The 26,702-nt window shown below is 57.6% G+C and overlaps 1 protein-coding gene across 2 annotated transcripts in view; it reads right to left on the bottom strand.

Annotated features, from left to right (window-relative positions):
* Positions 1-26,702, bottom strand: part of VAC14 (VAC14 component of PIKFYVE complex) — a 114,544-nt gene that overhangs the window by 17,435 nt on the left and 70,407 nt on the right. Inside the window, exon 14 of one of the 2 annotated variants that reach the window (XR_009181519.2) lies at positions 21,271-21,380. Coding sequence is in view for 1 of the 2 variants with exons in the window: in XM_058279748.2 (XP_058135731.1) it covers positions 21,248-21,380 (133 nt within the window). In the remaining variant the exon portion in view is untranslated. Of the gene's footprint in view, positions 1-21,247; positions 21,381-26,702 lie in introns of both variants that reach the window. The other variant, XM_058279748.2, reaches the window with a different exon arrangement.

Raw genomic sequence — 26,702 nt, forward strand, 5'->3', positions numbered from 1 at the left:
CAACCCGTGCCCGCGGATCAGCCAGACAGGCCCTTGCCCAGCACGGCTCAGACCCGGGGGACCGCCTCGTCAGCGCCCCGGGACGACTTCTCCCGCTTACCTGGGCCGAACCAAGGGCTTCGCCTGACCGAGGGAAGGCCTCCTCGGGCCAGCCCCATGCTGGGCAGCAGCTCCCCCAGCCCAAGTGCTGCCCCCGCCGCCCCGTCCTTCACGCCTCTGTCTTGTGCTCTGGCAGCGGGACCCCCGGCAGCTTCTACCCCCCCGGCGGGTCCGAGTCCCCTGACCCCAGGCTGTCTGCCGTGCACCGTGGCTCGCCGCTGCCCGTCTGGGAGGGGAGAGTTGCCTCGGGGCAGGGGTGATGGTGGGGGCTCCAGGGGTCACTGGGCAAGTTGTCCCGGTCAAGGTGCCCCCACCCCGAGTCTGCTGCGGCTTGGGTCTGTTCTGGCCTGGACGCAAGGGCCGGCGCCAGATGCTGCCCGTCTCCCCTCCGCTCTGGCCGCCGGGCCTGTCTTGCCAGGCGGTCCTGCCCGGGTCCCCTCCCTTCCTCTCTACACTGGCCGCTGGCTATGGAGGCCCGAGGCCGATGGGACGCGGGCGCTTTCCAAGGGGACACCTGGGGTCTTACAGCCAATAAATCTAAGGTGCAACCTGACATCAAGACAAGGAAACAGTCCCAGAGCCCTTCCAACCGGAAAAGGGCCTCCTCCCTGCCTTCTAGATTCCTGCCCAACAGCTGGGATCCTTTAGGAATTTAAAGAGAAAGCAGCTTTCGTGGTCAGTAAAAAATTTAGAGGGGGAGAGGCAGGGGCCAGCTCCCCTCTGAAGTTCAGAAAGTGCCAGAGTTTCGCTGCCCTCCCCGCCCCCCTCGCTCCTCTTCCTTTCCAACTCCCTGCTTCCCAAGTATGAAAACTGTAAATCTGTTTTATTTATTTCAATCAGGCCTCGGCAGCGTGCCCCCAGGGCACAGGCAGCCATGGTAACCCTGCCAGCTCATGCTTTAAAAATTCATCTTGTTTAATGCAGTTGATGAGTCTGATACACTTAAAAGTTTCGAGCAGGGTGGGGGCGGGAGGAGGGGGAACCGGGACTTGTTTCTCTGGGTCCTGTTTGGGAGCTGGTGCCAAGGGGGCGGAAGCAGGGGCAGGGGGTGATGGGGAGGAGGCAGCGCAGAGGTGGAGAGCCCCTGTGCACCTCACTGTCCGCCCCTCTGCTGGTTCGGGGGAGTCGCGGACCCCTGGGTGGGCTCATGGAGAGGCCTGCAGTGCCCTGTGCGATGGGCCCCTCCTCCAGGGCTGGGGCGGCTCGAGGGCTCAGCTGAGCGAGCGGAGCAAGGAGCCCTGACTGTGAGGCTGCCCCCTGCCGTCTTTGGCCTGGGCACCGCCGACCTGCCCTGCTGAGGCCTGGGCCCGCTGCGGGCACGTGGGAGAATGACACGGGGAAGAGACGCTTGGTGTGCACAACCGGGAGCGGGTGGTGTTGACCTGAGTTGGGTGCTCGTGAGGGTCTGGTTCTGGCAGAAGCGCTTTCTGGATTTGCGAGGAGGCCCTCTGGGGACTTGGCAGGCATCCTCCTCACAGGCCAGGCCCACGCCTGTGTCCCAGGAGAGGCTGCGTCTTCTACCCACAGGGAGCACTCCCAGAATGCAGCTGGGGGTGGTGGGGGTGGGGGGCAGGTGGTGGGGCCGGTGGGAGGTGCGAAGGCGGGAAGGCGGGAAGGCTGGAGCCCAGCAGGGAGGACACCCAGGCCCCAGGCCGAGGAAACAGCCTGGGCACTGGAGGAAGGCAGGGCTGGGAGCAAACCACCCGCCAGGCAGGTGGCGCAGGCCGTGGCTCCCCAGGCCACAATCCCTTCGCATGTTAAGCCGTGGCTTCTGAGCATTTAAGTTTCCTCTTTCAAATAGGGCAAATGAAAACAAAAGGATGGCGATGAAAGGGGATCCCATGGCCTCTGTCAGGATCAACGCCAAGCAACGCTGCCCTGAGACGGGCTCAGGCCCTTGGGCCCTGCCTGACCTCCTGCCATCTATGGGTGCAGGGGTTTCCTTCAAGCTAGACCCAATGGCTACAAATAACAAATCTTTGTGGGGTGCTGAGATGGTTAGGTTAATGTGTCAACTCGGCCAGGTAATTGCATCCAGTTGTTTGGTCAAGCAAGCACTGGGCTAACTGTAATACAAGGACATTTATCCTTGTATTAGTCACCAGTGACTTTACTATACAGAAAGCTGATTACATTACATCTTTCAGGGAGACTGCCATCAGCAATGAGTGATGCTTTATCCAATCAGTTGAATGCCTTAAAAAGGGAAGCGGTTTCAGCATTCAGCAAGAATTTCCCAGCTGGTCTTTGGACAGCCCACATTTCTCAGAAACTTGAGGACCTTCACTGGACTTTCATCGGAGCCCCCGGTTGCAGCCTGCCTGCGGAACCTGGACTTGTGCAGCCCCACGGTCACGTGAGAGACGCTGATAAAATCTCTTTCTAGTGACGGGTATCTCTTGTTGATTCTGTTTCCCTTGAGGACCCTGGCTAACACAGGTGCTCTCTCTACATTAGCCATGCCATGGACACCGGGCAGGTGTTAGTTCAGCCCGCTGCCCATGCCCTTTCTCCTGACAGGTGATGAAAGGTCCCTGTCCAGTCAGCCTGAGTCCAGCCCCCACACTCTCGGCTACTGCCAGGCTCTGGGGCTTGGCTGGCACAGCGACATGGACGTGATTTTTCTGGAAGACAGATGGTTTGGGGCACCTTTGCTACAAATATCACTAGGGCTTTCTGACGGGCCAGAGCCCGAGTTTCCTGAGCACCTTCCTGCAGCTCTAGGGCAGGGAATCTGCAAACCAGCTCCCTCTTCTCCTACCCCTCCCTGGGGCCCCCTCTGCGGGTGTCCGGCACTGACCACGCCTGGCACAGACAATGTTGGCCCCCTGCGGGGGGGACATGGCTTGTCTCCATTGTCTCCCAGAGGATTAGTGGCGAGCAGAGGCTCTGCCGCCGAGACCCAATCACCCAATCAGACCTGGGCGGGGAAGAGGGGAGTGCTCTGTAGGACGAGTCCCCAGATGCCTGTTCGGAAGCAAGGCCCTGAGTGTGGGTCCCAGGCCCACTGCCACCTGAGGCCCAGCGAGATGTGGCCACAGCGTGAGCCCGGGATCTACGGCGCATGCTTCCTTTGCCAGGGAAACTGCATCCCTGAGCCCAGACGCCCTGGAGACCCGCTGGCTGCTCGTTAGAGAACCAACGCTGTAACCTTTTCCTCCCTTTGGAGCTGTTGAGCAGGGTGCTAGATTTCCTCCTAAGGCTGTGCTAAGCTCCCCGCGGGGGCAGCCCTGCCTGGGAGGGGGCCGGCTCTGGGTTCCCCCCTGCTGCGCGCCCTTTACAGGGCCCCTTACAGCCAGGCTCCCGGGGCTTTTGGGCCAAAGGTCCCCGGAGGTCATGTGCTCGACTCCTCCCTGCCGGGGCAGAGAAGGCCAAGGATGGGCCAGGGTCATACGGAGGGTCCCTGACTCGGAGTCTGTGTTCACACCCTGCTAGACAGTCTCACGCTCCAAGTCACCTGCCGAAGGACGCGGACCTCTCCTCCCGACCCCTGCTCCCATTTCCTGTGGCTCGGGTGCCCAGGGCAGAGCCACCCCTCCACCCTGTGGCACGTGGCCTCATGCAGGGTCCGCGGACATAAAGAGCCTGTCTTGGGAAGGGCACCCCTGCCTCTGCTGCTCCCCTTTCAAATTCCTGGGGTTGGCAAGAACCAGAAGTGCCAGGAGCACGCCCAGGCTGCTCGGGCGTACCCAGGAACAGCCTGCTGCCCCGCCCCAACCGTCTTCCTGTCACTGAGCTGCTCTTGTCACACTTTCCTTCATTCCCTTACTCCCAAACTAGTCCCTTTGTTCCAGGCTGAGGGCTCACTCCCCCAGATGTTTACACAACCACAAACATTTACAGATGGGGGCACGAATCCCTTCTACCTTAGTCAGCCTCTAACCCAGACACTGAAGCTTCGGCAGCTCCAGGGCTCCCGCAGTCAGGGAGGGGGCCCTGCACCAGGTGAAGAGCCTTCCCGCCCCGTCCTCGTGGGTCCCAGGGGCTTGCACTGATTCGCTCACACCTCATGTTCCCGTGGCGGCTTTCCTTCAAGGACTTGGTGCTCTGAAGGAGTTCCAACCTGGGCTGCCGAAGCGATTTCCGGGGCAGCTGTGGGTGTTCAGCCTTTGGGCTCCACAAGCGCAGCTTCAGCTCCCTGCCTCTCAGCACTCGCCACCAACCCTGGTCCACCAGGGTCCCCTCCCACCCAGAAGATGCACTTCTCCCCAGGAGGACCCCTGAACCGACAGACTCCTGACCCTGGCTGGCTGCTGGAGTCTCATGAAGACAGTGGGAGACACCGTGGCCATGCTGGGCCCTGTCTCCAGGAGGCCACCGTCGGGACAAGACCCCCTGTCCCCAGGCCGCCTCCCCAGGGCTGACGGCTGACCCGCGCTGGCAATGCCATACTCCACTAGGGGGTACCTAGAAATGGGGAGCGTGCTCACCTACCAGCTGCCGCCTCTGGCATACGCCATGCCTGCCTTTCTGGCTACATTCTGCCACAGAAGTTGATGAAGGAGCTAGAAATTTCAGTGCCTTTCAAGTCTTCAAGCTTTCTGTTTGGGGGTTTTATAAAGTTGCACGAGCTGAGATGGTTTCTGTAGCTCTTTCCAAGTGCCCACTTAAAGGGCATGGAGATACGTGCCAGGAAACAGAAGGGGAAGTTAAACACAGATGCCCGCTGCCGGTCACAAACAGCGAACCTCAGAGGGACCTCACTGCAGTCTCTGGGAAATGGTCAAAAGATCAGGGTTGGAAAGGGCCGGCAGGATGGAGGAGCCGGCTGGAGGCGCGGGACAGAGACAGGGTGGAGGGAGCTCCTTGGTTGTTCTGGCCCAAGTGAAGGGAGCGTTTCTCTTAGAAGTTCCCCTCACCCCTGCCAGGAGGGGAAGAAGACTCCCCGTGTGATCAGTTGTTTTCAGGGAACCTTAAGATGCATGAAATAGGCTTCTTGTCCAAATGATCCTTTCCAGCCTGGGAAACCCTCCAAGGATTAAACACAAGAGGGCGAGAAAGGGGCCCAGCCCGGGGGCACCTGTGGGAGTCCCTCCGGAGGCGCCTGAGGAGCCCCAGCTTGCAGTTACAGAGGCGCCCCCTGCTCCAGACGAGAGGCCCGTCAGGGCCCAGCATCCCCCCACAGGTCAGCCACTGCCCACGCTGAGTGGACGAGACCAGGCACCCCTCCAGAGAACGCGGGGGGATTTCAACGCTGGGTTGCGATGCGGTGGCTGGGTGAGGCGGGCACATGGCCCTCAGGCCCTCTGCTCTGCCCGAGAGGGGAGCGGAACTCGGGGTCCTGGGGGAGAGGTGCTCTGCCCACGCAGACAACTCTCTGCAACGTGGTAGGGAGTAAGAAAACCAGCCACTGCAAAATGATACTCGGTCCGGAATCGACTGATGGAAAAAACAAAGCAAAACACAAACCAAGCCTTATATTTATAAATGCATATAAAAAGTTTTGGAAAGAAATCCACTAAACTGAAAACAGGCGGCTTCTGAGGCAGGAAGCAGCAGTGAAGGGTCTTCCCGCTTTGTTCTAAGTTCTTCCACGTGATTTTCATTTCACGTAGCTTAAAAAAGGTTTAACATCCTAAGACCTTACTCAGAACCCATCTGCTTTGAGGTCACCTTGGACGGACGCCTGAGATTTCTCCAAGGTGGCACCTCCCGGGCCGAGGATGGCCCTGGCCAGCGACGGCAGCCCACCCTCTCCCACGTGGGACTGCTGCCCATCTAACAATGGAAACAGGCATTTCACAAATGAGAGGATCAACAGCCGGGAAATGGTATTTTTAGCTACTGTGGCTCTTAGCTTCAGAGGCGTATGTTTCATCTAAAACCAGGCAAACCTCCTACAAAGTCTGCCTGTTTGCAAGGAGTGATTAGCATAATACGAGCATGGGAAAAAGGCCTGGCTCCACCCTGGAGTGCTTACTACAGTGGAGGCTTTCTCCGGAAATAGAAGCCCCAGGGAGGTGGCAGAGTCTTATCAATGGAGAGGAAGCCCCCACCTTGAGGGGCAGACAAGCTAACTCAAGCCATGGCCTAGGGGTGCGATGCGGCCCCCAGCACGGAGTGCGACCACCAAGTCGCTGTTTAAACATGCTCTTGCCTCATAGGATCCACCTGACCCCAATTTTAAGCACAAAGGGTCTCTGGATATCCTCTCGGAAGGGTAGGTCTGAGCCAAGTCGAGGCTGAACGGGGACAGCAGCCGGGGTCCCCTTGGCACAAAGGACCATGCTGACACCTGGGGAGGCGTCCTCCTTGGGGGCTGCTCTGGGGCTCTGGGCCCTTGAGGAGAAGCCCCGGGATGGAGGGTCTGTCCCACGGGGCTGCCCTGGGCCGCCAGGTTCCCCTGCCATGGGCTGGGCCTGTGGGCACGGTTTGATGGCTCGCTGTTCTCTCCTTGAAACCCAGAAACTGGCTCGAGAGACTGAACCTGGAGCTGTGAACATGTGAAGAGAGGCCTGAGCTTCTCTCCAACCACCACAAAAATGAAGGCTGTGACCTCCAAGAGCTCCAGTTCCAGATACTCATCTCTGGAGCACCGGCTTCTGCCGGGAGGCCTTGCCCTCGGCTCTAGGCTTCAGGCCTGCAGGCAGGGCTGGGCGGGCAAAGGACCCGCTCATTTTTCCTCCATCACCCATCCCTGCCCCGTCAGGGGTCCCCACAGAGGTAAGGTCACAGGCACCAGGAAGCACTCACAGCAGACCTGAAAAGCCAGTTGCCATGTTCCTGGGGGGCCCTGGAGAAGCAGGAGGAACCTGACTGGGGCAGACGCTCCAGCTTCAAGGGCAACTCCAGGAACCCGCTGCTGGTGACGACACAGGTGGGCAGGGGTCTCCTTCAGGAAAAGGGGCTCAGAGAAGGCAGGCCTTCTCCAACAGGGGAGGAGGCGCTCCGCTCACATGGGAGGAAGGGGAAAACTCTTACCCAGAGAACAGAAAGGGTGGGGAAAGTCAGCTGAATTCATGGTACCTGGAATGAATGGGGTGGCAAGAAACTTTTACATTTAGTTCAGATGATTGATTGTTGGCCCAAACTGCCTGTCCCAGCAGCAGTGAACCTTCCAGAATGACAGAATCATTAGCAGGACCCCTTGTCACCTACTTACTAGCCTTTGGTATTTTATGGGGCTAATGGCAGTGGTGGGAATGGTTTCTGCCAATCCTCCCCTCCTGAGTCCTGGGCCCCAATTCCCTTCCATCCTACTGAAAGTTCTGGAAGCATCTCAGGCTGCTGAGCTCTGGGAGCCAAAAGCCTCAGGCAGGGTTCTGCGTGGCCCACAGCTTGGCAGTGGGGGAGGTGGCTTCAGAGGCATCCTGAGGCTGCCACGGTGGCCACCGAGTAGCTATTTCTCCCTCAGGGGAGTTTCCTGAACCTGCTCAGGCCCTTCAGTGGCCCAGAGGAGGCCCAGGGTGGCTCACGAGGTAGCTCCAGGGTCCTGGCCCCCACTTAACTCCCAGCCACCCTCCCAGTTCCCTGGAGAACTTGAGAACTGGCCTCTGGGCTTCTGGACAGCCTTTTCTGTGTGAAGCACCTTCTCCTGCTCGCTCCAGATACTGCTAGTTCCTAACTTAGCTATCCAGCCGCAGCTTGGACATCAGCTCTTTCTGGAAGCTTTCCTGGTTCCCACCAAGAGGGCTGGGCACCCCCCATCTGCTCCCAGAAAGCACTGTCATGCTGTGATGTCACTGCTTGGGGTTGTGACTCTCCCCAGGAGGGCAGGGGCTAGCTCTTTTCCCTAAGGTGTCCCCATTGGTGGGCACTGGACAAGTCACTCCACACTTAAGTGGCTGCCTCTTCGCCTCCTAGCCTGGTGAGTGCTGAGCTCCCCACACCCGTGCTGCGGCTTCCATGAGAGCCAGGTGGAGACTCTTACCCATCCTCAAAGAGGAGGGGGCTGAGCCCTTGCTCCCGGCGGTTCCACTCTCAGACAGGAGGACGCTTGCCTGGCCTGACAGCTGTGGCCTAATTTCCAGGGCCATAACTGGGTCCTTATTTTTACCCGCTTGGCATTTTTCATTACTGATAGGTGGGGGTGGGGCGGATTGGGAATGGGGAGGGTGTGAGCACTGGGAAGCTGGAGGATGCAGGGCTGTGGGGAATGCGCTGGGTGGGCGAGGCCGAGGGGTGATGCTGGAGTCAAGTGGATTTCCTTTTTAAATCTGGAAAAGGAAAAACAACAACAACACAAAACCTCCAACCTCACCCCCTTTATTATCTTAGGTAAGCATTTTCAACAAGGTCACAAATGCACTGGCTCTATAGATTTTTGGCTTCAAACCACATCTCAGGCAGTCTTTAAAAGCCCAATTCTTGGCGTAGCCTCAGCTGAGCTGGAGAAGGAAAACTGGGGCACTTTATGCTCTGAGAAAGCAGCAGATCCAGGTCACAGCTTCCCAGCTCCGTTCCCCCCCAGGCCCGAATGGAGGAGAAGGAGGAGGAGCAGGGGGAGGAGGGGGAGGAGGAGGGGGGAGGAGGGGAGGAACCGGATGCATAGGATGAGGAGGAGAGGGAGGAGGAGCAGGAGGTAGAGGATAAGGAGCAGGGGGAGGAGGAGAGGGGAGGAGGTGCAGGGGGAGGAGGTAGAGGATGAGGATGAGGAGCGGGGGGGGGAGGAGGAGCAGGAGTGGGGGGAGGGGGGGAAGGAGGGGGTGGTGGCTCCCACCCAGGTGTTCCCTGCACAGCTCCGACCGCAGCACTGGCTCCCACAGCTATTGGTCTGTTGTCACCTGGGGGCACGTCCCACTAGCTGGCAACCTTGGGGAAGGCAGCGTCTCAGTCACCAATTTGTGCCTGGGACTAGCAAGGCGCCTGGCACCTCCCAGGCACTCCAGGAAAATTCAGGGTATCAGTCACTGCGTTGAATGAATCTCTGGGCCCCCAAGTAGGTGAGCGCTCGGTCAGACTCCCTGGCGTCCTTCCCTGCCCCCTTCTAGGGCGCTCCCATGGCACCTGGAGGAGGCTGGGGTGGCGTCTGCTTGGCGGCCACAGCACCCAGCTGTTCACTGGCGCAATGCAGCCTCAGCTTCCTCTGCACAGGAACGAAGCTGGCCCCTAAGGTCCCTTCCAGCCACTGTGGACCGAGCCTCTCCTGGTCTCTCTTCAGTTACAGCCCCAAGGCCGCCACTCTGGGACACGCGTGGGGGAGGGCATGGAGTGGGGGGACACAGCAGCCTGCTCGGCAGCGCCGGCCTGTGCGCAAACCCCCAACTCCACACGCCACCAAGGGGCGAGGGCCTGTCCCCTCTCCCAAAATCGGCAGAGCAGACTATTTAAAGGCATGTTGCTAACGGCAGGAAGCCCGCAAAGAAGGGATGAGCCGCAAGCCCTGACGCCCAGGGCGGGCGCCACACCACACCCACTCGCCTGCTCCCACTGTGGCCCCCGGGAGGGCTGGGTCCACGGAGGCTTCGTCCTTCCCTTGTCCTCCTGGAGGGACGGGGAGGGTTTGCCTGCCAGAGGGGAGGGAGGGGCCACTCCTTCCACTGCCCCCCCACGCTGCAGACCGTCGGGGGGCGTGTTCCACACCCCCTTCAGGCAGCATTTGACCTCGGACCCCAGCGAGTGCTGGGTGGCACTGGGTGTCCTGGCGTCCACTGCTTTGGATTCCGGCTCTGCGACTGTGATTCCCGGGAAGGACGGCTCATCCTGCCTCTGGGGGAGGGCACTCGCGCCCTCCCTGGGCTGCCATGGCCACAGTGACGGCCCAGTGAGACCAGCCCGTGACTGGGGAGGGCGGGAGGCTGAGGGGCAGAGGTGGGCTCAGGGCTGCTGGTGGCCTGCCCAGGAACGGGGCCGCCAGAGGCGGCAGAAGAGGGGAGGTGGGGGCAGCGAGCCCGAGCCCTGGGGACACGGGGGGGGGGGGGGGGGGCTCTAGCCTGGGCTCTTTAGCTTTTAACGAGCCAATCCCAGCTCCTGCCTCCATGCTACCTCCATTATTATATTTTAATGCGAGCGAGAGTGAGACTTGGTTTTAGGCGACTTCAATTGAGCCTTGCCTGGGCAGCACCAAGAAGGGTTGGGGCAGTCAGTGTGGGGGGGTCGCAGACGGAGGGAGGATGTCGGGTCTGGGTTCAGGTCTCAGTTTGCTCAGTGGCTCCGTGCCCTTCTCTAGAACACATGAGAAGTGACAGTCAACATCGGGACGCTTGCTTGCCAGGCGCTGAGCCAGTGGGGGGCGCGGGGCGCCACAGCAGAAGGCGTGATGGACTGGGAGCGGGGGGGGAATGAAACAAAGCCAGCCGCTCTGTGTGCGCCAACCGGGCACCGGACGGCCCCTGCCACGGTCACCGCCATGGTGCCTGCTGCTATTTACAGCGCGGTCACTGCGCGCCGCCTCTCAGCATGGTCTACACGTTACACCACTGAATCCTCACAAAAAGCAGGAGACGGGAGTCTGGTCGTCCCCGTTTTTCATACAGGGAAACGGGCCCAGGAAGGCCTTCCCCTGATAAGGGCAGACCCTAGTCTTTGGAGAGCTCTTGCTCTGCCCTTCCATGTGGGGTTCTGTGAGGGGTGCCACTTGCTGCCCCCCACAACCCTGCTTTCCTGCCACTGGCACCCCATGGCACCACTGGACCACGCTGGACCACAGCCCGCAGGGATATGATCCTGGAGGTGGTGGTGGCCGTGTCTCTGCCACTTGGAAGAGAGCAAAACTACAAGGCTGAGCCTCAGTCAAGGGCTGAGAAGGGAGATGGCGCCCTGGGGAGACGCTGCCTGGGTGCCTGGCTCCCGCTGGCCTCATCTTGGCCTGGCTATGCAGACTCGCCAAGTCCTCTTGCTCGGGGTGCCTTGCCTGGGCCCCTGCCACCTGTCACCGACATGGCTACATCAGTGGTTCAGCGGCGCCGGCCTGGCTGCATCAGAAGCTCCTTGGATTCAGGTGGGTGCGGGGTGCAGGCGGCTAAGAATCTTTGTTTTCACCGTGTGTGGGGAGGATGAACCAGGTGGCTTCCAAGACCCTGTCCAGAGCTAAGAAACAATGCCTCTGGGTTTTAGGGGGACGGTACTCAGTGTCCAGTTCATTGGGAAGGATTAGCAAACACGAACCACAAACGGGCAACTTGGTGGTTCTGTTCCCATGAGGCCTGAAAAAGCACCACCCAGCATAAGGGGCACTAACCATAAAGAAAAACTGATCATCTGAAATCCATTAAATTAAAGAACTTCTATCCATCAAAAGATACCGGGAAGAGAAGGATCAGGCATGCCACAGGCGAGAAGAGAATTACAGTACATACGTCTCATGAACGTTTGAGTCCAGAATACATCAAGAACTTCCAGAAATCCCTAAGAAACACACCAAAAACTCAATGGCAGTTTTGAGTTTTGTCCTCACAAGAGAGGCCATCCAAAAGACCAACAAACAAGTTGTTCACCTGCATTAGTCTTCAGGGAATTGTAAATTAAAACCACCTGATGATACCGCTACACACCTATCAGAATGGCTAAAACCAAAGACGAGGCACCAAGTGCTGGGAGAGCACGTGGCGCGCCTGGAAGCCTCATACCCTGCGGACTGGAGGGAAAACTGACGCAACCACCTGGGACAGCGGGTACTAAAGGTGAGTGGGAGTGTGTGCTCTAATCCAGCAGGGCTTGGGATATACTGAACAGAAATGGGTATGTACATTCAACAAAAGACACAAGAAAGCATGTTCTTAGCAGCAGGATTCCAAATAGTGCCAAACCCAGATATCCATCAGGAGTAGAATGGAAAGAGAAATGGTGGTCTCTGCATACCATGGAACCCATTCAGAAATGGGAGCTACCGCCACGCCCCACACAGATGAATCTCACAAGCACACTCCAGAGGTCAAGGAGCAAAGAACTGTGTGATTCTGTTTACATCAAGTTCAAAACCAGGTAAAACGTCTAAACTTCTAACCTCTGGTGCTAGAAGTCAGGACAGCGGTTACTTTGAGGGTAGACAGGGAGGAGAAGGGACAGGGACCTCTGGATGCTGGGGATAGTCTGTTTCTTGATCTATTTGTTACATAGGTGTAGACAATTAGTGAAAGTTAACTGACCCCACGCTTTTGTGTGTGGCCTTTTAATACTGGGTTGTTTTTTAATTAAAGAAATACATCTAGAAAGTCATCACGGGCATCGCTGCAAGGAGGGTGGCAATGTCACCATGCCCTGATCAGGGGAAGGAAAGAGGACAGGTCTGGGGTATTAAAGTAAAACATGTCACATGGCTAAGAGAGGGAGGACGATTTACCAAAGAGATGGTACAATCAAGCTGAAAACAAGCCAGGAATTCTTGGAATATGGAAGGGCTTCCAAAATATGGAGGCAATGTGAAGGGCTGGGACTGGCTGTGCAAACAGCAAACGGGGGCTCAGAACGGCCTGTCCACGGCCACAGGTTTAATGATGAAAAGGCTGAGGGAAACGGAGACACAGGCCCCACCTTGGGCTGAAGACACCACCGTCTGGGAGAGCAGTAAAGAGGGCCAGATGGCTCCCAGGGTGGGAAACCAGCCACGGGGGAGCGCCGGGTGGGCACGGACTGGGGGTGGGTGGGCGACGGGCGCCCTTCCTGCTAAAGCTCAGCACTCAGGAGAGCAGCTTCTGAAGGGAGAGTGAGAGACAGGGCTCAGAACAGTTGACACGGGACACTCGGAGGAGGACTAGGCAAAAAAAGGCGTGATGGCTCTGGAGGGCCCTTGACATCCAACCCAGTTCAGCTTCAGAAAGAGACAAGAGGCCAATGCGGCTGATGCCAGTGGCCGCGATAAGCCAGGAAGAAAAGAAAATAATCAGGGAGGAAGTTGGGGTGAGACGCGTCCTCTTGAGCAAGAGTCAAAAGGGAGATTTAGACCAAGAAATAAATTCACCAAGTGCCAGAGAGTTCCAACGAGATTACGCCATCTAAATATAGACTGGAGGGAGGCCAGGCTAACGGATGGGCAGGAGGCAGGGGAGGGGCTGGGCTGGGAGGGAGGACAAGGACGGGCTTGCGGCTCTGCTCAGCCTTTCATTTTGGCCTCTAAGGAGTGGCAGCTGCGGGAGCCCTGTGGGCGAGGGATCGGGTCGGGGGAGGGGGAGAGGCGGGCACCTGGGAGGGGTCTCTGTGGGCCTTCTCTTTGGGTTAGCGACCCTGGGCGGAAGGGGCTGCCGAGAGGGTGCAGCTGCTTTCCTGCGTGAGCTGAGACCCTTCCAGGCTGTCACGCTGGGGACGTGGGCTCTGGCGCTGTGTGGAAGAGCCGTCAACCTCTGTGGGCTTTAGTGTCCCTGGGCTGGGCCTGTGGACCTTGGACTGCTCTGCAGGCAGGAGTGATCCTCACAGGCGGCCCTGGGGGCATGAGGCCCAGCAGACACTTCCTGGTGCATTTGCCTCGAGCCCTGGCTGTCACTTTCCCTTCCCCATGGCACTGCGACCCCAGGCCTGGCGGGGGAAACCCCAGTGGCCTCTGCCACCCAGTCTGGAGGAGTCCCCAGCACCTCTGCTCTGGGGGTCTCTGAATGGCTGCACAGCACCCCGTGTACTGCAGCCCCACCGGGGGCGAGGAGTTGATGAGAAAGGGCTCTGGTGCTAGAGAGGCTTTTAAAAGCCACAAGGACAACCCTGACAGCAAAAGCCCGCGCTCTTCTGGGAGCGGCAGCAAGTCTCCCCGGTGGCCCTCATGATCTGGGTTATAAGCGGCCGTCCGGCCTGCCCAGCACCTTCCCTGTGGCCCCAATGCTTCTCCACAAGACTCAGGGTCGCCTGTCTAAGGCCAAGTTCAGTGCCGAGTTCCCCCAGCCCGACTCCATCAAGCCTCTGAGCCAGGAACGCTTGTGGGAGGCAGGGCGGCTGGTCCGCATGGCCTTCCACCCCTGCCCGTGCTTGTTCACGTTGCTGAAGACCCAGGGGAGGCTCCGTAAGCCCTGTGATACTTGGGACAAGAAAGCACGCAAGGAGAGGGCGAAATCACCCAGAGAAATACATCCTCTGCTGGGTGAACAGGGTCTGTAACTGCTTTTCCAGGAGTTGAAAAACACTTTTAAAACTCAGGGCACCTGCTTGTCTGTCCTGGCTCAGATGAGCCCTACCCCACAGAGGCAAGAGGGTGGGAAGTGACTTCTCAGGCTAATTCCAAAGCTGCCTCTCTATTTTTGTAAGATGCTACATTGTGACACACATTAGCTACGTGCTAATTAACCAAGCTGAGTTATCACTGTCAAAAAACTCTCCAAGTCTTCTGGAGTTCTTAGGTAAAGCATAAACACTCAGATCAAACAAGCACTGCACATTCTACATGGAAACAAGCGACCGAACTTCAGAAAGAAAGTTATTATCAAGTTCTTAGCCCCTGAACAGGGATTCTGACAATCACCCCTCAGCTTGCGGGCTGTCTGAGCTATGCGCTGGGGGTGCTGAGGCTTCTCAGGTGTGGAGACTCGGAAGAAAATGCTTTTAATTGGAGGCTGGAAAGGGAAGGGGGGCAGGCAGGAGTCAGTATCAACTTGAGGAGAATTCCCAAGACACATGCCTGGGGTGAGGGGTGGGGGGCGGGGGGCAGAAGTGCTGTGCTCTCCCACCGAGGGGGCCAGGGGGCTTGGGGCAAGGGAAGGTCAGGCCTGCTGCAAGCCAGCTGCTGCAAGCCTCCACCTCTCGGGGCTCCTGGTCAGTGCTTGGGCCTGTCACATGACCTCCCCACTGCGAAGTCCGCAGGGACCCCTAAGCTCTCACAAGCCCTGCTCAAAGCTTCCTTCCAGCTTCTCTGTTACAGGGATCCAGGAGGACCCCTGAAAAATGGGGGCCCTGCCCCTTAAAGCTCCTCTGGCTTCCAGAGCAGAGGGCCAGGCTCCCTCTACGTGGCTTCCACTTCCTGGGAGCTCAGCAGGCTGGAATGGGCCCCACGAGGGTCCGCTCAGAGGACAAGCAGCGCCAGAGTCCGCAGCCTGGGCCCCCGCCCTCTGCCAGGGCCCTCCCTGCAAGTGCATGCTTTGCTTCCCCTCCGGGGGCCATGCCATGCCTGTGCCCAAAGAGCCAAAAGACGGTGCTGTGAGGTGCCGGGACGCTGTGGCTTTGCTGCCGACGATGACGAGAGTGGGCCCCACTTCCTCAAAGGCCGTCACATTCCCACGGCACTGCCTCCAGTTAGGGGATCAGAAGCCAAGAGCTGCCCAGGCAAGCTCCCCCTGCTGTCCTGCATCTCAGCCCTGCGCCCACCAGGAAGAATGGCTGTGGAAAGCTCCAGAAGATTCGTACAAGGAGCCGGGCAGACTTCAGCTGAAGCTAGCAAGGGGAGAAGACTCCCCCCGGCCCTGTTCGGCGTCCTTTCCCCGTCCCCTCAGCGGTGGACCCCGTCAACGTGGCTACTAACTTGTAAAAGCTGACTCCATCTGCACTCTGGGCAGGTGGGTCAGGGCCTCCAGCAGACGATTAGGTTTGCGCTTGTCACAGCAGTTTGTTTTTGTTCTGAGCAAATGCATGCAATCATTAAAAGGGAGAGAGGAGGAGAGCCGAGAGAGCCCTCTCAGAAGCTCTCCCACAAGCCAGGGGCCGGAGGCAAAGCTTGCTTTCCCCAAATGCCCTGTGAACCAGGGACATGGGTCTTTGAGCATTACTTCACCTTCCATTAGCATCAGGACAGTGGGCTTTTGGGGGCTTCACCAACCCTTCCTGGGAGATTAGGGGGCATGTATAAAGACTAACAGGGTGGGGAGCATAAATGAAGCCAAAGGAACACCAGAGCCTGGGAAGTGAGGAGGGGCGCTGGGCGAGAGGGAATGCCAGGCCCAGCGAGGGTGGCCGCCCTGCGCCAGCCGAGGGCCCCGTCTCACAGGGCAGAATGTACGAGGCCAGCAAAGCGGAATTTCCCAATTACGGCCTGAAAGACAGCTTCTTCTCTGAGGCCACCCCCCTCCCCACAGGTCCCTGGCACTTAAAAACAAGCCCAGCTTCCAGTGGCTTCCGAGGCCCTGCCCCACCACCCACCTCGGCGGGCCAATCATCGCCCCACTCCACCTACCCCTCCTCCCATACCAGGGCTCTTCTGCCAACCCAGAGCTGGGGAGCTGGGGGGGTATTAGTGGGGCACATCCTAGGGGCCCTCGAAGCATCTGCTGAACTGGAGGGGCGGGAGGAGAGCCAGGATGTCTCACGAGAGAAGCCCCAGGCCCACTTCATCCTTTCCTCCTTGGGCCCCCAGCCCATCACCTCCTCTGGGGAGCGCCCCCTTTCCCCTGGGAGGGTACCCCGGACCTCACCCACCATCTACTGGCCGACTCGGGCCAGAGCGAGCGAGTTCAGGGCCCAGCCGCTCGCTCTGGGGAAGCTTTCTCAGGCAGCAGGAGGACGAGGAGGGGAAGAGGCACAGCTGAGGAAGCCAAGCCTGCTGGCCAGGGGGCCATCTGGGCAGGACGAGTGAGTGTCCTCAGATGTGCTCCCTCCAGCACAGAAGCAGGCCTTGTGGACACCCCAGCTGTTGGACTTCATATCACAGTTTATCAAAGGCGCTGGGTGTCCCCCCTCCTCTCCTTTTCTGCTGAGTATAAGTGGAACGGTTCACGGGGAAACAAGCCCAGGGCTTGTTCTGCCTGCATTAGCATGGAGGGCAGGAAGAGGCGGAGGAGGGCAGCGGCCAGGGACACCTACTTCGGGCTGAGTTGTTTTGGTGGGGATGGGGCCAGGCCGCCGGTGGGTGTTCTGGGCACTGGGACCACAGGCCTGGTCCAGTGGGGCCGGCTCTTGGCATGCAAGGGCCAATTATTTCGCCCTGTCTTGCGGGCCTGGTCTTCTCCCCATAGACCGCCAGAGGCAGGGCCGGGAGGTCCCACAGTGAGGCCGAGCCACAGCGCCCGTGTCACCAGCGCACATCATCCATACCCAGCCGACCGGACAGGCGGTAGCTGTCCTCGGCTCTGCTTTACGGACCAAGCGAAACGGCCTTGGAAACGGCACCACAGTTAAGTTGGAGGAACTGGGATTCGAACCCGAGTCCGATTCTGATTCTGGAAGCTACACTCTTAATCCGAAAGCCGGTGGGAGTCCTGGGGAGCGGGTGTGGGGAGGGCCAGGGCCCAGCCTCCTCCAGCCCCCACCCCTGCTCTGTCAGTGGCCTCACCCCGGTGGCCAGAGCTGGGACTGGAGCAGGCTGCGGTGCATCTTGCTGGGAGGTGTGGATTTGGAGCCAATGGTCCCCCAAACCTCGAGCTGTGTCTAAACTGCCATGTCCACCAGAAAATGAGGACACTGGGACACACAGAGATGATGCCTGACACTTTCCTGCCCCCGGGGCCTGGCTGGGACACAGGGGCCCTATTCTCAGCAGCCCCTGCTCCCCGATCTAGGTGTTGCGCTGGGAAAAGTGCGTGGGGGAGAGGAAGCACTCCGGGGTCCTGCCGGCAATCCTGTGTCTCCCCCAACTGCCGAGGAGCCCACCGGATGTTTGTCGCCAGGAAATCTGGATGCCTTTGTCCTCTGGAGCCAGCCCTTTCTACCCCCTTACGGCAGCTGCTTTTGGCCCCTGAGCTAAACACATTGCAGCAGAAATAACTGGCTTTTAGCTTGTCTGCCAGAAAAATCTGTTTCCTTTCTTTTTCAATGCTCAGTCTGGGGGGGTTGGGAGGGACAACTTAGGAGTTTGCCTAACACCTGAAGGAGAAGACTGAGAAATCCCGGACTGCGTTTCTTCTCAGGCTGTGGCTTTATCTCAGCAGTCCTCATGGACCATTATTATGCTCCTCTTAAGGCTGTCAGCAGAAAGTAAGGAAATGGAACAATGCGCGGGGGGAAGGCTGGCACTCCCAGGGGCTGTCGCTCAGCAAACCTCTGCTAGGCCCCGTGTGACTGCCGGGGGGGGGGGGGGGGCCTCATCACACACCGTGCTGCGTGTGCACGAGAGCCTAGATAAGGGGCTGGGACTTGGACAGGGGCAGGGCTGCAGCAGCCTGGCACACGGGCTTGGCTCTGAGGAAGATGGGCCCGGCGGGTGTCGGCTGCGCCCCGTGTGCTGCCTTGGGGGGTGGCAGGAATGGACAAATGGGGTGAAGGACGAGGAGAGGCAAAGCATGTGAGGGGCTGGGCCCCCTGGGTTCTCTTAGACTGCACCGAGGCCCAGGAGACACCCCATGCTGGCGGGGAGTTAGGACTCACGGGAGTGAGGACTGGACTGGCGGCCAGGCTCCCCGCCCAGCAGCCAGCGTGGGTCTGAGCGCCAGACGGCGAGCGGTCGCCGTGCGACTGGACATGCTGAGTGTCCAGAGGGTGGGGAGGGAGACCTGGACGCAGCAGCTGTGGCGTCAGTGGAGTGCAGGGGCCCAGCCAGCTCCAGCCAAGTGCAGAGGCTGTTGCCTCCCCTCCTGTCCCTTCTGCAGTGAGGCTTCCCATCGCCCCAGGTGCACGAGGCACTGGGGAGCAGGCAGAGCCTCACGCTATACGGTCCCCAAACCGGGACACGCCCTTGTCACTGGCTTCACGGCCTTGGGGTGCGCTCAGTGCCTGCTGGGGATGCTTTTTACTACCCTGAGCTCCATCTCCCCAAGCCCTGCTCAAGCCCTGCTCAGGCAGATGACGATGACACAGGATGGAAAAATCCATTACAGCCCCATTCTCCAAAGAGAGGAAATTAGCTACAAATTACTTTTTCAAAGGCCTCTCTCCCCTGGTTCCCTGAGAGCCTTCCAGGCAAGGAGAAGTCACCCAAAGCACTGATACCTCTGCAATTAGGAAAACCACCTCAAGTCAACCTTCACCCCGGGGAACATTCCACCATCGGGCGGGGGGGCTCTTTCACCACATCTCATCTCTGCCTCAGTCCCCCCGCTGAGACTGTCCACCTCCACGGGAAGGAAAACCATGGGACTTGTCCTATTCTGGCCAATAACGACAAGAATCTGTTTTTGTCATTTTGTCACTGTAGTTCTAACCAGAGGCGATTCTGCTCCCCAGGTGACATCTGGCAACCTCTGGAGACATTGTTGATCGTCGCAACTGGGTGGGTGTGTGGGGGCTACTGGCACCTCATGGGCTGAGGCCAGGGGTGCTGCTAAACATCGACAATGCGTGCTGCTAAACATCGACAATGCACAGCTCAGCCCCCACAACTGAGAACTGACAAGCTCCAAACATCAACAGTGTCGAGGCTGAGGCATTGCTTGTGACCCTGGAAAGGCAAGAGAGTGACGGCGTTCCCTCCTGCCTGCTACCCCCAGCCATCCTTCCGCTGGGCGAGACCGGAGACCACCAGAAGCCCCTTCTCAGACCACCAGAAGCCCCTTCTCGGTCTGGCAGGACAACAGGGGTCCTGCTGTTTGGCTTTCTGGTCAGGCAGGTCTGTCCTGCCCACAACTCCACCCTCTGGGCCTGTCCCCCTGGGAGTCCCCGCTCCCCCCCACCCCCGCCCCACTCAGCCTATGAGATGGGGCCCGCGCGCTCCTCCCCCATCAGGCAAGCTGCTCCTGCAAGTCTGTACCTGCCGCCTCCCCTGCCCGCCTCCCCTGCCCGTCTCCAGCCCCTTTGGCTCCTGTGGCTGGCTGGCGTGGCCGAACAGGCTCCTGCCCCACTCCCTGGCGACCTTTTGGGGCCTCATCTCTCCTCGCTGTCCCCTGCCTCTTTCTCGGTTTCCTTTCACCTCCCTGGGCTTCTGCTCAGTCTCTTTTTCCAGCTTCTTGGAGCTCTGGAGTCTGGGCCTCATGCCCCTTCCCTTCTCCCTCCACCCCTCTCACCCTCCCAGAGTTTCACCCACATCTCCACGTAAGAATGGAAGCTCCATGAGGCCAGAGCCACAGGGAACGGTACTTTGCACAGATGGGCGTTCAATCAATATTTGATGAGCAAGTGAATACATGAGTGGACATGCCGCCAGTCTCCAGGTTTGTACCTCGGGCCAAGGTGCCCCTTGAGTGACAGGTACAGCAACCTGCTTCTTCAGCATCTCTCCTTTGAAGTCCCCAAAGCACTCCACCTCCACCGTCTGAGCCCTGTCCCTTCCCGCCCCTGCTCCAGGGCTCACAGCTTGGGGCCTGGCACCACAGACCATGGCGCTGCTCGCACCAGGCACCCAGGGGCTTTGCACACCCTGCGCCTCATGCCCTCACTCACCAGCCACCCCGCAGGTGGCCATCGTCCCTCCCAACCATCGTCCCTCTCCATCTTGCCCCTCCAGCCCATCCTCTGCCAGCAACACAGAGCTCTTCACGCAGGAGCAAACTGGGCACATCGTGCCTGCTCGAGCCCTCTCAGGGCTACCCGCTGACCTCTGGGAGTCCCAGTCTGCACTAGGCCCACAGGCTGGGCCCTTCCCTTGCTTTCTGGTTTCCAGCAAAATGAACTTTCCATGTTCTTTTCTGCCCTGATGACTTCGTACCAGCTAGACCCTCAGCTGGGAATCCTCACTCAACTCCTCGTCCCCCCACGGCCCCAGGAACCTCACTGGCCCTATGACCACACGAGTCTCGTCCACTCCCCAAGCACCCTGGATGCTTTAATAACCCCAACAGCCTAGAGGTTCTGATTCCACTGGTCAGGGGTGAGGCTAAGGCATCTTTATTTTCTTAAAAGCCTCCCTGTAGCCTGGGCTGAGCCTCTGCCCTGGAGGATCCAGGGCCGCTCAGACTGCTCAGGGAAATACCTCGCCTGCAGGCCTGTCCCCGAAGTAGAGCTTGTAGGCCTGAAGGTGACACTGGGCTCTGTCCTGGGAGCCTGTTCCCTGGCAGAGGGCCAGGCCCACCGCACGGCTTGTGATGGCTGTTTTAAAGGTCTCGTGCTGCAAGGGAAGAACTCCTGGGACTGCCAGGCTGGGCTGACTCGACTAGAGAACCTGGCTGTGCCAGCACCACCCCTGCCACCCACTCTGGCCAAAGCCTATGCTGGGGCTGGGTGCTGGAGCACAGCTTGCTGCACATCCCAGCCGGCTCAAAGCTTTCCTCACCAGAAGACTCTGATGATAACATTTAGCAGAGGGTATTTAACCTCAAGGGTAAACAGTGTCTCAACAAGTGAAAAGTTAATTTGTTTGCTCCAAAAAACATCAACACTGGTAGCACCAGCGACTGGGTGCGAAGGGGGAATCTCCTTGATTTTTGTTTTTGTTTTTCTAAGAACAAGCACAAAGGCCAGGAAAGGAGAAGAGAGAAGGGAAAAAGAGGTTTGTATGGTATGAAAATAAAAAACCCGAGCTGTACAAGGCAGAGGAGAAAGGTACGCGGAGGCCAACCTGATGATGAAAGCACCTCTGACCTCCAGGAGTTTCCGCTCACTGCTGAACCTCTTGAGAAGGTTGATCATGAACTTATAAAAGTAGGAGTTCATGGTGGGAGTAGAAGGCGAACATTCTAAGCCTTTGGTACCTGCAGAGAAAGAGGCAGAGAGGGGATTTATTTTATGTGTCCACAGGGTATGAGACCCATACAGAACATAAACAATACAAAAAAAAAGGTGCGGGGTGGGGGGCATGTGTGTAACACAATGAGGGCAATTCTCCAGTCAAGGACCACTGATATACTGAAAGCAAGGACTCTAAAAACAAAATACAACTTTGTTAATGTAAATATAGCCATTTATCCAGCCACCACGCCACCCAACCCCAAATCATACCTCCTATGTGTAAAACCCTCTGCTAGGTGCTATGAATTATTTTCTTAAAACCAAACTTCTACTCGTTATCTCACTAAAGAAAGAACACACTTAAGCTTTTCTCTGGCCAGTTAAGAACCAAAGAGAAAGCAAGAACTAAGACAAGCACACAGCTTCCATGGTCAACTAAACCTTCAAACCCAGGGGAGGCCAAAGCCTATCTCCTTTCCCAGAGATACCAGTACACCCCCATGAGATTAGATACCGCAAACATTGACTCAATGATAGGAAGCATTTTAATCTTCAATGCTTTGAAATCAAACATTCTTTAGTCTTCATTTTCAGTCCAAGATGATCTTTCAGAGCAGTATCTGAAAGCTTTCAACACCCAGAGTTGGTCTTATAACCCGAAGCACAAACAAGGTCTCCCTCTCGTACGTAAGCCCAGCTCAGGGCCAGATACCATGGCCCCAACATGTGCTCCTTGCTACAAAGCGCCCAGCACTGAGGGGAGAGAGAGGGGCTAGAGAAGTGTGGACGATCCTGCTGGAGTGTATTTCAATTCTCCATCCTTCCTGACATACGCGAACTGCAACTGCACTGCTGGAAAAAGTGCTGGGGATGGCGGGACTCCCCACTCAATGCACTTGAGGCTTTAATACGGCGATGTTTCCATTTTTTAAAATACCAGTTTTATTGAGATATAATTCATATACCATAGAGTTCACCCTTTTACAGTGAACGATTCAGTGGTTTTTTAGTATATTCACAGAGCTGTGCAATGATCATCACTAATTCCAGAATGTTTTCATCACTCCCAAAAGAAACCTCATCCCCACTGGCAGTCACTCTCTATTCTTCCATTCCCCATCTCTTGGCAACCACTAATTTACTTTTTGTCTCTATGGATGTGATCTGCCTCTTCTGGATGTCTCATACAAATGGAATCATCCAGCATGTAGCCTTTTGTGACTCGCTTCTTTCACTTAGCAGGTTTTCAGGGTTCATCCATGCTGTAACATGTATCAGTACTTCACTTTTACGGCTGAACATTTTCCATTGTATAGATACACCACATTTTGCTTTTCCATTCATCAGTTGATGGACACTGGAGATGTTTCCACCTTTCGGCTACTCAATGCTGTTATGAACATTGGTGTACAAGTATTTGCGTGGATATGTTTTCATTTCTCTTGGGTATACCTAGGAATAGAATTGCTGGGTCATATGGCAACTCTATGTTTAACCTTTTGAGGAACTGCCAGACTGTTTTTGAAGAGGCTGCACCATCTTACATTCCCACCAGCAGTGTACAAGGCTTCCAATTTCTCTACATCCTCTAACACTTATTATCCATTTCTTCTGATTACAGCCATCCTTGGGGGTGTGAAGTATTATCTGATTGTTGCTTTGATTTGCGTTTCCCTGATGGCTAACGATGGTGAACATCTTTTCATGTACTTATTGGCCATCTGTACACTTCTTTGGAGAGATGTCTATTCAAATCCTTTGCCCATTTTTAAATTGGGTTGTCTTTATTGTTGAGTTGTAAGGGTTCTTCATATATTCTGGGTCCAAGTCTCTCATCAGATAATTGATTTGTAAATATTTTCTCCCTTTCTGTAGGTTGTCTCTTCACTTTCTTTTTATTTTTATTTATTTAATTCCCCTTCCCTCCCCCGGTTGTCTGTTTTCTGTGTCTTTTTGCTGCGTCTTGTTTCTTTGTCCGCTTCTGTTGTCGTCAGCGGCACGGGAAGTGTGGACGGCGCCATTCCTCAGCAGGCTGCTCCCTCCTTCGCGCTGGGCGGCTCTCCTTACGGGTGCACTCTTTGTGCGTGGGGCTCCCCTACGCGGGGGACACCCCTGCGTGGCAGGGCACTCCTTGCGCACATCAGCACTGCACATGGGCCAGCTCCATATGGGTCAAGGAGGCCCGGGGCTTGAACCACGGACCTCCCATGTGGTTGACGGACGCCCTAACCACTGGGCCAAAGTCCGTTTCCCCTCTTCACTTTCTTGATGGCATCCTTTGAAGCACAAAACTTTTAATTTTGATAAAGTCTATTTTTTCTTTACTTGCTTGTGCTTTTGGTGTCTTAGATAAGGTTCTACCGTTTAACCCAAGGTAACAGATTTACTCATGTTTTCTTCTAAGAGTTTTATAATTTTAGCGCTTACATTTAGGTCTCTGTCCCTCCACTTTGAATCAATTTCTGCATATAGCATGAGGAAGGGGGCCTCACCTCACTCTTCGTATGTGGACACCCTGTTGCCCAGCTTAAAGCGGAATCTCAACAGCCACTATTTATTGAGCCCTTTCTATGTACCATGACCATCTAAACCCTTCACACATCGCATCTAATTTAATCCTCAAGATAGCTGTGATGATATGTGCTTTATTACCATTTTACTGCATCTCTGCGAAAGACACAGGGAATACCTAAGCTAAGGATTCCGAAGTAACAGAGCTGGTGCGCAGTGGACTGACCCCAGAGCCCATGCTCTCAGCACCTCTGCCCAGCTGCCCATCTACCTGGCACTGGTGCCTGGGCAGGTGTGTGAGAGCAGGTAAGGAAGTGGTGCCAGGGCAGGGGAGTAGAAGATGGCATAAAGGCGGGAGCCAAGGTCCTGCCAAGATTGAGAACACACAGGAAACAGCACTGTCAGAAACTGTAGAGGAAGTACCTGGCCCCTGCTCTCGGGAAATGCGGGATGGACCCCGGGAGAAGCAAAGTGGCTGGCAGAGGCAGCTGGAGAATGTCACTTTCCAGGGCTGCCCCCTCTCTGGTCCGGGAGCTCCATGGGAGCCATGACCTTTCTCCTAGACCAGGAAGGCGGGTTTGTGGGAGGGATGACCAGGCACCAACCAGCACAAGATAGGTGGGGTATGGTGTCTCTGGGAGTCAAGCTTGGCTGTGGGGAGGGGACATCAGCTCCCAGAAAAACAAAGCACAGAACACTGTGCTGAGCCACTCAGCATCATAAGAGAGTGTCAGAGTGGAGCAGTCACAGACAATTTCGATGTACACCAGCGGTGAGAAGGCAGCAGTACAAAGTTCTCCCTTTCATTTTGAACTCAGATTTCCCTTGCGTCCTCTCCTGATCTCCACGGGGAGGTGATTAGAAGCTAGAAAAAGGGTGAATTCCTTGATGTGGATTCCTCACCAGGAGGCACCCTGCAAAGGGAGCGCCTTCCTGCCTCGTGTAACTTTTTGTTGGGGTGCACTGGCCTGGGGGTCCCGAGCCACCCTGCCCACTTCCTGGAGGGACTGCTCGCAGACTCGAGGGTCACCTTCTCACAGACCACGTTACCCTGGGCCAGCGGGGGCTGATCTCTAAGAGGTGGCCCCTCCTCACCGCCCCCACCCCCTGGAATGGATTGGCACTCTGGGGGCGACCTGGCTAGAGGAACAGGCTGTGCTCGTGTCCCTGGCCCTGTCCCTCTTCTCCACGTGCAACCCTATTTGCCCCACGGCCAGACCCAGGGCCACTTTGGCTGCAAAGTGTTCCAAAGTACAAAGGACCCACACAGGAAGTGGCCACAAAGGACTCCTCCCCAGCTGGGGCCTTCTGCGGCCACAGTCCCTGTTCCCAGGGGCTGGGTGCCTCTGGCGGGCTCCACAGAGGGCTGCTGGCAGCTCCAGCCTTCTTGAGGCGGCAGGAAGCAGCGGGCATGGTGAATGGCAAGGGGCAGGGAGGCTGCAGCAGCAGGAGTGGTCACCTGTGGCCTGTCCATTGGAGACCCCCACCCCAGGCTGACAGATGACAAGACTCCAGGCTCCTGAGCTGCGGCCTCTCCTGAGGGCCATGCTGCCCACTCCTGCCACACCATCACCTCTCCGTGTCCAGGACCACGTGGTGACACCATGGGGGAGGGCAGAAGGGAGGAGCTGGGCAGAGTCACATGTGTGAGAGGCCACATCAAGTTAACCCCCCGTCATGGTGCAGTGGCTGTTGGGGAGCAGTTGTAGCTCGGCCCCTCCCAATGCTCCCAGAATTTAAAGACTACAAAGGGCAGGAGCCTGGGAGCTCCGTGATGGAAGGTCGGGGACCCTCCCTGAGCCTCAGCTCACAGGAGGCCAGAATGTGCTGGAACTCGGGAGCTGCTTGGGCCTGGACTGCTTGGCCTACAGTTCTTGGGGCCTGAGCCTTTTGCCCTCCCAGGCAGGGGGGACCCTGGGTTCCCACTGCCCTCCGAGGGGAGCCTCCCCAGGACAGGTCTGAAAGCCCTGGATGGCTTGGCTGGGGCCCCCCTTTCACCGAGGCGAGGGCAATGCCTCCAGGTGGGTTGGCTAAGGACTCCGTGAGTTTGCATCCTGGTCAGGGAGGGTTGGGGTCTCAGGGACAGATGGGGATAGACAGGGCAGGGCCTCTCCTCTCCCAGCCTTTGTTCCCCCAGTCCACCTGCCACTCTGCTGACCTATACAGTCCTTCAGGACTAGTGGGTTTGAGATGGAACCTGCGAGATGTTCTCAGGCAGGGCTGCAGGCCCAGGAGATAGGGTGGGGGAGAGAAAGCAAACCCTCGGTGGGGTGCTACTGCAGGAATCGTGGGACTCTTCAAGTGAACTAATGTCTGCCTCACTGCAGCTTGTCTCCGTCCTGAGGGAGAGCTCAAAGCGCCTCCAGTGGCCACTTCCGCCTACACCCAGCGATGGCGCCCGCACCTTCTCATCCACACGCTTGATGAGCACGGCTTGGAAGCTGGCCTCCCTTTCTCAGCAGCTGACAAAAGCTCCCCTGACGTGGAGGCCCTGGTCTCCTCCAAGGACACGGCCCCTTCCACGTCTGGGAGATCCAAGCAGGCGGAGTGACCTGCTCTGGGACAGCGGGCCAGGCAGGCGGGGCGGGGCTAGGGGCTTGGGGGCCCTGAGTACAGGGCACAACCTCTAACACTGTGCTCTGCGGGGGTGCTGGGGCGCGGAGGCGCTTGTCAGGCCCATCGAGGAGGTGGCGAGCTGTCTGTCCTGGCTCAGGACAAGGAGCCAGGGAGGGGAGGCGGCACCTGGCCATGGTGCCTTGGCAGGGGCGGGGAAGGGGTTCCCTCCACGGGATCCCCACTCCCGAGAGGTGCAGGGCGGGAGTGGAGGTCCTCGG

This window comes from Dasypus novemcinctus, chromosome 18 (genome assembly GCF_030445035.2).
Source record: "Dasypus novemcinctus isolate mDasNov1 chromosome 18, mDasNov1.1.hap2, whole genome shotgun sequence".
Taxonomy (NCBI): Eukaryota; Metazoa; Chordata; class Mammalia; order Cingulata; family Dasypodidae; genus Dasypus; species Dasypus novemcinctus.